The 9,140-nt window shown below is 53.5% G+C and overlaps 1 protein-coding gene across 1 annotated transcript; it reads left to right on the top strand.

The window, feature by feature from the left end:
• Positions 1–520: 520 nt before the first annotated feature.
• On the top strand, positions 521–9,089 carry TAS1R1 (taste 1 receptor member 1; the record flags this gene model as incomplete). The annotated part of the gene is made up of 6 exons (XM_081305654.1): positions 521–711; positions 3,233–3,539; positions 5,514–6,275; positions 6,624–6,836; positions 7,153–7,273; positions 8,158–9,089. The coding sequence occupies 6 exons, from the start codon at positions 521–523 to the stop codon at positions 9,087–9,089; spliced, it is 2,526 nt and encodes an 841-aa protein (XP_081161780.1).
• Between the last annotated feature and the right edge of the window lie 51 nt (positions 9,090–9,140).

The raw sequence follows: 9,140 nt of genomic DNA, 5'->3' as shown, positions 1-9,140 counted from the left end.
AGTTGAGTTCAAAGCCAGCCTCAGCAACTTAGTGAGGCCCTAAGCAACTTAACTATACCTTGTCTCAGAAGAAAAAAATTAAAGAGCTGGGGATATAGCTCAGTGGTGAAGCGCCCCTGGGTTCAATCCCCAGGACCCCCAAACAAAACAAAAACCCCCAACTCACTGATAGAAGCCCACAGCACTCAGGAACCGTGTTCCAGCTTCCCTGGTGCTCCCTTTCAGAGCCAGGTGAAGCCACAGGCACCAGAGCAAGGACAACACCCACATCGTCCAGAGGAGGGGTCACTGGGTGCTGCCTGGTTTGCATCCATGCCCTGGTCCTGCCCAGTTCCTGAGTGGGACCACAGGCCAGGAAAACCAAAAGAAGCACCCTAGCTTCTACAACTGGACTCCAGTCCCACCCCTTTCAGGAGCCTCAACTTGTGAAGTACCTGGACAACTGCCCTCTCTTCTATTTAAGGCAGGCTTTGGCAGACGCTGCTGCTTGCCATGCTGGGCACAGGGGCACCTGGCCAGTATGTCACCATGGGTGGCTCACCTGGCAGGCTTGCAACTCTCCATCGCCTGCTGCTGGGCTTTCAGCTGCCACAAGACCTGGTTCTCCCCTGACTTCAGCCTCCCAGGAGATTTCCTCCTTGCAGGCCTATTCCCTCTCCATACTGACTGTCTGCAGGTGAGACGCAGACCCCAGGTGACCCTGTGTGACAGGTAAGTGAGGGACCAGCAGAGCTGTCACTTAGTGTGACCTGTGGCTGCAGGGCCCTTCTACTGGCCTCTGGGCTACTCCTTGAGCTCCCACCCCCAGTCCCTCCCTCCACAGTTGCCACCTCCAAATGCTTCTGCCAGCTTCCATTTTGTGATGGATTCCTTTGTCCTTGCTGTTAGAGGGAGTCCATTCAAGTTTCCTGACTTTTCTCCCCGAGGGAGAAAGGACTGAGGCAGATGCCCCACACAAGAGCCTCCCTGGGATGGCCATCCAGGTAGAGAATGCTTACTACTTCTCTCTGAAAGAAGACAGCTGCTTGTGAACTGTCACAGGAGCCTGGGGAATGCCTCTGGTCTCCGCGGGAGGCTTGCACTTGAAACGCTCCTGACTGCTGGCCCAGGATGCAGGTTCTGAAATGTGGACCAGATCAGAACCTGCAGGCAGGAGCTAAGAAAAGAAGCCCAGACTGGGAGAGAGGCTGGGGGAGGACCCCAGGAAACTGGCTTCAGGTAATTGAAGGAGTTTGTGTGCAGGAAACAGTGGGCCTCCTCTGAGGAACTTGGAGTAGAAGGGATGCGAAAGATGGGGGAATCTTCTAGGAGGTCAGGATGCTGGAAAGCACAACAGGCTAGCATGCCCTTCAATCAGGGACCAACCACATCCTCAGCTTGTCCCTGTTGTGACAGCAGTTCCCAGAGTAGGGGCACAGAGGCTCACAGGCCCTCAGCAGTTTCCTAAGGTCCCTGAGAAGCACTAGTTAACTAGTTAACCAGGTGAAGCGGGTGTACTGGTTATTTATATATATGCATGTGTGTGTGTCTACCACGCGGCCTGCGCAGTGGTTTCATTAATGAGGTTCTAGGCATTAAGTTAGTTAGAAGAGATCAAAATAAAACACACAGACAGTACCTTATTTTACATTGCTAGGTCCGAGACGGCTCGCCTCCCTGGTTCCCGCCTCCAGCTGCCCAGGAGGGCAGCGAGGATTACTCTGGGCTAGCAGGAGAGAGAGAGAGCGAACACGCCAGGGAGTAGCCTTTTATTTGGGGGACAAGAGATTCAGGGGAGAATTCCATCCAATGAAGGTTGAGGGGGGGGCTGCACTCCAAGGTCAGGGCCAGTGATTGGGTCTCCGGGGTCAGTGGTCACGCACACCCCCACACGGATGGGCTCTCTCATCAGGAAAGGGTCGGGATAGCTCCGACACAGCCAGAGTGCCTCAGGCCCTTAACGGGAGTCACCCAATCACGTGTCAGAATGGCTCCCCACGTGTGTGTGTGTGTGTGTGTGTGTGTGTGTGTGTGTGTGTATTTGTAGATGGACACAATACCTTTATTCTGTTTATTTTTATGTGGTGCTGAGGATTGAACCCAGTGCCTCACATGTACAAAGCAAGCGCTCCACCACTGAGCCACAACCCCAGCCCCTGTGGTGGTTATTTTTACATGTCCGTTTGTCCAGCCCTGCTGCCCAATGTCAACCTGGGGTATGAGTTGTCTGATGTGTGCTCGGAGTCAGCCAACTTTTATGCCACATTGAACCTGTACTAGTTCAGGTGTTGCTGTGAATATTTTTTGGATGTGATTAACTTTTAAATCAACAGACTGAGTACAGCCAGGAATGGTGTACTCAGTACATGCCTGTAATCCCAGCTACTTGGGAGACTGAGGTAGGGGTTGTTAATTCAATTTAGCAAGACCTTATCTCAAAATAAAATTTAAAATAAGGAGGAGAGAGAGATGAAGCTCAGAGGTAGAGCACTTGCCTAGCATGGGCAAGACCCTGGTTTCCATCCGCACTATGGAAAAGAAAATAAAAAGAGACAGATGACCCTCCAAACCGTAGGTGGACCTCGTTTAATCAGTCGAAGACCTTATGAGACTGAGTCTTGGCTATATCCCCAGCCCCTGGCAAAGAAGGGAATTCTGCCTTTGAACTCAAGATTACATTATCAGCTCTTGCCAGAATATCCAACCTGGTGTCTTACCCTACAAATTTCTGGCTCACCATCCCCCATGATCATGAGAGAAGGTCCTTAAAGTGAACCTCTAGTACAGCAGGTTGCTCTGCTGCAGGACTCTGGACCTCTGATGCTCACATGCTTACCCAAGGTGGTGGGGCAGGCCACATTCTGTAAGTCCGGCCCTGCCTCTCCTCAGGCCTGCCAACACATCCTGAACTGTGTGTGCTGCTGGTCCCATGCTGAAGTTATATCAGTACAGGCCTGGGCAGATGACCTCAAAGGTTTTCTTTCTTTCTTTTTTGTTCTAGAGATTGAACTCAGGGACACTCAGCCACTGAGCCACATCCCCAGTCCTATTTTGTATTTTATTTAGAGGCAGGGTCTCCCTGAGCTGCTTAGTACCTCACTTTTTTGCTGAGGCTGGCTTTGAAATCATGATCCTCCTGCCTCAGCCTCCTGGCTCAGAGTTGTTTTCTACCCCACAAGCCTGGGACGCTAGGAGGCTGGTGGGTCTTAGAGGGACCTTGACCTTCTCAGCTCTCACTCTGCTTTCCCTGCAGGCCTGATAGCTTCAATGGCCATGGCTACCACCTCTTCCAGGCCATGAGGTTTGGTATTGAGGAGATAAACAACTCCACAGCCCTGCTGCCCAATGTCACCCTGGGGTATGAGCTGTATGATGTGTGCTCGGAGTCAGCCAACTTTTATGCCACATTGAACATGCTCTGCCTGCCGGGGACGTACCACATAGAGATCCAAGAAAACCTTTCCCACTACTCCCCCAAGGTGATGGCAATCATCGGGCCCGACAACACCAACTACGCTGTCACCACTGCCGCCATGCTGAGTCCCTTCCTGGTGCCCCTGGTAAGCAAGGTCCTCAGTGGTTTGGCAAAATCCAACCTGAGCTAGGACAAGTGGGTGGGAGTCGCTGCGCTCTCCAAGGCTAGTCCAGCCCTTGGGGATCTGGGGCTGGTCCCTGTTCTTTAGTCACACTGCAGAGGTCCCCACCTGCCCCAAAGCCCCCTTCCTTCCTCTCCAGGGGATGCTTCCAGATCCCCTGCCTTGGCCCTCTTGAAACCCATTCCCCTTGGGAACCGCTGCCATTTTGATGGCTCCCTCTTGGCTCCCCCCCACTGCCCTCTCTCCATCCAAAGGCTCCATCTCCTTCAGTGACAGCTGAAAACCTTTCCTTCCTGTGCATAACCTTCACATCCTCCTGGCTCCTGGCCTCTCCTCCTCCTGGCTCAGAGGTGGGGTGCTCCTCCGCTTGTTGGCACCAACTCCTGCTTGGGCCCATCAGTCTCCCACCCTGGGCTGTAGGCATGTGGGTCTCCCTTTGCCCTTCCAGGCTCTTCCTGTTCCTTCCCACTAGAACTCAGGCTGGGAGTGCTGCTCACTTGCTCCGCCCTCTTGTTTGCTGCTCTGCCTGTGGCCCAGAATTCTGCCCCACCACTCTTGTTCTTGCCATTAGGGAAGGCACCTTCTAGATTTCCAAAGCCAACGAGCACCTCTCAGTCCCCTGTCTTCTGACTTGCCCACAGACTCTGCCACTTACGCATTGACGGGTTCCATGTGGAATGCACCTCTCTCCTCACAAGAGACTTTTTTTTTTTTGGTATGAGGGATAGAATCCAGAGGTGCTTAACCACTGAGCTACATCCCTAGCCCCCCCTTTTTTTTTTAGAGAGAGGAGGGAGAGAGAGAATTTTTTTTTAATATTTATTATTTTTTAGTTCTCGGCGGACACAACATCTTTGTTGGTATGTGGTGCTGAGGATCCAACCCGGGCCGCACGCATGCCAGGCGAGCGCGCTTGAGCCACATCCCCAGCCCCCCAGCCCTTTTTTTATATTTTATTTTACTGAGTTGCTAAGTGCCTCACTAAGATGCTAAGCCTGGCTTTGAACTCTCAATCCTCCTGCCTCAGCCTCCTGAGCTGCTGGGCGCCACTGCACCCTGCTCTTCTCTTCTTGTAGCTTCAGCCCTGGCCCTGTAGGTCCCCCCAGGCCAAGATGCTCAGCTGTCCTACCCATTAGGGCTCCTCTGTCCCTGCCCTCCACTTTTCATCCATTGCCTCAGCAGCTGCATTCTCCCTTTCAAAACTGCCATGCCCAGCCCCCACTCTGCACTGCCCCAGCCTTCATTCAGACCATGACGACTCCTCACCTGGTCTTGGGGCTTTTCTAACACTTTTCTCACTGGAATTAGATTTGTTTACCTCAAACACTCTCAGGGTCTCCCCATGGCCTAGAGAATGAAGACCAAGGCCTCAGATCAAGAGTGAAGGCCTCTAGCCAGGCGCAGTGTCACATGCCTGTAATCCCAGCAGCTCAGGAGGCTGAGACAGGAGGATTGTGAGTTCAAAGCCAGCCTTAGTAGCGTTGAGGCGCTAAGCAACTCAGTGAGGCCCTGTCTCTAAATAAAATACAAAATAAGGCTGGGGATGTGGCTCAGTGGTCGAGTGCCCCTAATAAAAAAATTTAAAAAAAAAAAAAGAGTGAAGGCCTGCAGCCCTGCCTCACTCATGAAGAGGAGCCCTGGCCAGGCGGAAGCCCTTGTTGATGTCCAGCCACACCACACTATTCCCCTCCCTATAGGCAGGGTTCGTTCCCTGAGTTTGGGATGCAGGGCTCCTCCAGCTGGCCCTCCAGGCAGATTCCACTGCTCCCCAGCACCCCACTTCCCAATGGAACCTCCACAGTGGGTTCTCTGACTCCATGGGTCAAGCATGGCACTGCTGTTCTCCTTCCTCTTCATGTCCCCACACCCAGCACAGGGCTGGCACTGGGGGACCTCAGTTGAGGTCGCTGCTGATCTCACTGAATGGGACCCCCACAGATCAGCTACGAGGCCAGCAGCATGGTGCTCAGCTCGAAGTGGCAGTACCCCTCTTTTCTGCGTACCATCCCCAGTGACAAGTACCAAGTGGAGATTATGGTGCTGCTGCTACAGAAGTTCGGGTGGGTCTGGATCTCTCTGGTTGGCAGCTACGGTGACTACGGGCAGGGGGGAGTACAGGCACTGGAGGACCTGGCCACAAAGCGGGGCATCTGCATTGCCTTCAAAGGCATCATGTCTTCCTCTGCCCAAGAGGGCGACAAAGAGATGTGGAGCATGATGCGCCACCTGGCCCTAGCCAGGACAACCGTGGTGGTGGTTTTCTCCAGCCGGCAGCTAGCCAGGGTGTTCTTCAAGTCCGTGGTGCTGGCCAAACTGACTGGAAAGGTGTGGATCGCCTCAGAAGCCTGGGCCATCTCCACACATATCACCAACGTGCCTGGGATCCAGGGCATTGGGACAGTGCTGGGCGTGGCCATACAGCAGAGGCTTATCCCTGGCTTGAAGGAGTTTGAGGCGGCCTATGCCCGTGCTGACAAGGGAGCCCCCAGGTCCTGTTCTAAGGGCTCCTGGTGCAGCACAAATCAGCTCTGCAGAGAGTGCCAAACTTTCACAGAATACACGATGCCCAAGCTTGGGGCCTTCTCCATGAGTTCTGCCTACAACGTGTACCGGACAGTGTATGCTGCAGCCCACGGCCTCCACCAGCTCCTAGGCTGTGCCTCTGGAACCTGTTCCAGGGGCCAAGTCTACCCCTGGCAGGTAAGAGCCCAGCCCCAGGCCCCCTGTATCAGGGAGAAGAGCCAATCCTGAGACAGAGTAGGAACTCTTGGTCACCCCAAAATACAGTGACTTGAGGGGTGGTGTTCCCTTAGACAAATCCTCTCCTCTCTGAACCTTGCCTTCTGCAAGGTGCTAAAAAAAAGAAATCTCTGCAAAGGAATCCTTTGCTGGAGGCCTTCTCTGGGAGGGCTGGTGGGAAGGGCTCCAAGGAAGGGACAACAGGTGTTCCGGGGGTAGAATCACCGGGTTGGTAGACCCCTGGCACTTGCTTCTGGCAGTCTGTGTCTACGTGGTCTGCCATAGCTTTACAATCTCTGTTTGCTTTAGCTTTTGGAGAAGATCTATAAGGTGAATTTCCTTTTACATGAGGACACTGTGACATTTGATGACAATGGGGATCTTCTCAGCAGCTATAACATCATTGCTTGGGATTGGATTGGGTCCAATTGGACCTTCAGAGTCATTGGCTCCTTCACATGGTCTCCAGTTCGGCTGGACATAAATAAGACCAATATCCAGTGGCACGGAAAGAACAATCAGGTAATGGGGATGTGGTGGCTCACCAGGTAACTGCTTCATGGGGGCCAGGAGCTTGAAAGTGGCACTTACCCAGGGCAGGAAGCAGGCCCCTGGTAGCAGACTGCCATCATTCTACCCAGCCCTGCCAGGGATGCTGGCTTCATGTGCTAATAGACAGATGCTCACTGGGATGCCATAGGTTTACACCACCAGGGGCTCTGCCTGGGAATGATCTCCGAAGGCACAGGCATGGAGATTCTGCCTCTGTCTCACAAGTAAGCTGTCCTTTGACTTGGGCCCCTCCATGTGGCTACAGGACACCTGTGGCTTCTTACAGGTTCCCGCATCTGTGTGTACCAGAGACTGTGTTGAAGGGCACCATCGGTTGGTCATGGGTTTCCACCATTGTTGCTTTGAGTGTGTGCCCTGTGAGGCTGGGACCTTCCTCAACAAGAGTGGTGAGTGAACAAAGTGAGTGGGCCAGTGATCAGCACTCCCAGGGGCTATCCAGCAGGTAAAGAATCTCTCCCAGGCCCCGTGTGTACAGTCAGCCCCAGGATAGTCATGGGCTGCCAGTTAGGTGCAGGTTGACAGACACCTGCCTCCAGATTGAATTCTGATCAAGCAGACAGAAACAACAGAAGGAAACCTGTAGACCACGGTGTGTCCTCTATCAGAGAGCTCATGTCACATCTGCAGAGGAATCTTATCCTGAGTTCAACCTCTTCATCCCACCGGATGTAGCTACTGTTTTCTTTGTACTCTCCCATCCTATTTGTGAGAAGTCCCTTCTGTTGCCCATGCTGAACTCAGCCAGCTCCTAGACACCTGGTAGAATGTCTGCCGTGGGAGAGTGTACCACCCAGTGACACAAAGTGGAGGCCAGAGAGCAACTTATGTAGCTAAAGGCTCAGCCCAGAGCTGAACACTAGGGGCCACATTCTTCGCTTTTACTTCTCTGTGGTGATGTGGGGATGGGACACTATGCCTTCTGTCCCCAGAGAGTCAGGACTCAGAAATCACAGAGCAGAAGCCTAGGAAGTGGATTCGGCTAGTGGAAGTGCTGGAAAGAGATGACCACATCCTTCCTTTGGGGCTGGCTGCTCGTACTGGAGCTCAGCCTCACTGGCATGGGGGCAGAGCGACCAATGTAAGGCCCTCTGGGTTTGCAAACCCCTTTTTGGATCATGAGCCACCCAGAACTTATCCATGTTTCTCCAGAGTATGTAACTGACACAGACACTTTGAGGTCTCGCAGCATCTTGCGGACCTGCAAGCCTCCTTTCCCCAAACCTACTTTGTTCAACTGGCTCTCAGGAACCACCTTTGTTTTCCCTTCCAGACCTCTACAGATGCCAGCTTTGTGGGAAAGAAGAGTGGGCACCTGAGGGAAGCCAGACCTGCTTCCCACGCACAGTGGTGGTTTTGACTTGGCAGGAACCCATCTCTTGGGTGCTGCTAGCAGCTAATACATTGCTGCTGCTGCTGCTGGTTGGGACTGCTGGCCTGTTTGCCTGGCACCTAGATACCCCTGTGGTGAGGTCGGCTGGAGGTAGGCTATGCTTCCTCATGCTGGGCTCCCTGGCAGGAGGTAGCTGCAGCGTCTATGGCTTCTTTGGGGAACCCACGCTGCCCGCGTGCTTGCTGCGCCAGGCACTCTTTTCCCTGGGTTTTGCCATCTTCCTATCCTGCCTGACAGTTCGCTCCTTCCAACTGATCATTATCTTCAAGTTTTCCACCAAGGTGCCCAGGTTCTACCGTGCTTGGGTCCAACGTCATGGTGCTGGCCTGTTTGTGATGATCAGCTCAATGGCCCAGCTGCTCATCTGTCTAATCTGGCTTGTAGTGTGGACGCCACTGCCCACAAGGGAATATCAACGCTTTCCTCAGCTGGTGGTGCTTGAGTGCACAGAGAGCAACTCACTGGGCTTCCTGCTGGCTTTCACCTATAATGGCCTCCTCTCGGTCAGTGCTTTTGCCTGTAGCTATCTGGGCAAGGACTTGCCAGAAAACTACAACGAGGCCAAATGTGTCACCTTCAGCCAACTCCTTAACTTTGTATCCTGGATTACTTTTTTCACCGTGGCCAGCGTCTACCAGGGCAAGTACCTGCTCGTGGTCAATGTGCTGGCCTTTCTGACCTGCCTGAGCAGCGGATTCAGTGGTTACTTCCTCCCCAAGTGCTACGTGATCCTCTTTCGCCCAAACCTCAATAACACAGAGCACTTTCAGGCCTCCATCCAGGACTATACTAGGCGTTGCAGCCCCTCCTGAGCAGCGGGTCAGGCAGAGCCAGCTGGGGCGGGGCGGGGTGGGCTGTCAATC

This window comes from Spermophilus citellus (assembly GCF_964194105.1).
Source record: "Spermophilus citellus genome assembly, chromosome: 9".
NCBI classification, from domain to species: Eukaryota; Metazoa; Chordata; class Mammalia; order Rodentia; family Sciuridae; genus Spermophilus; species Spermophilus citellus.
This window is presented reverse-complemented; position numbering and strand designations above follow the sequence as displayed.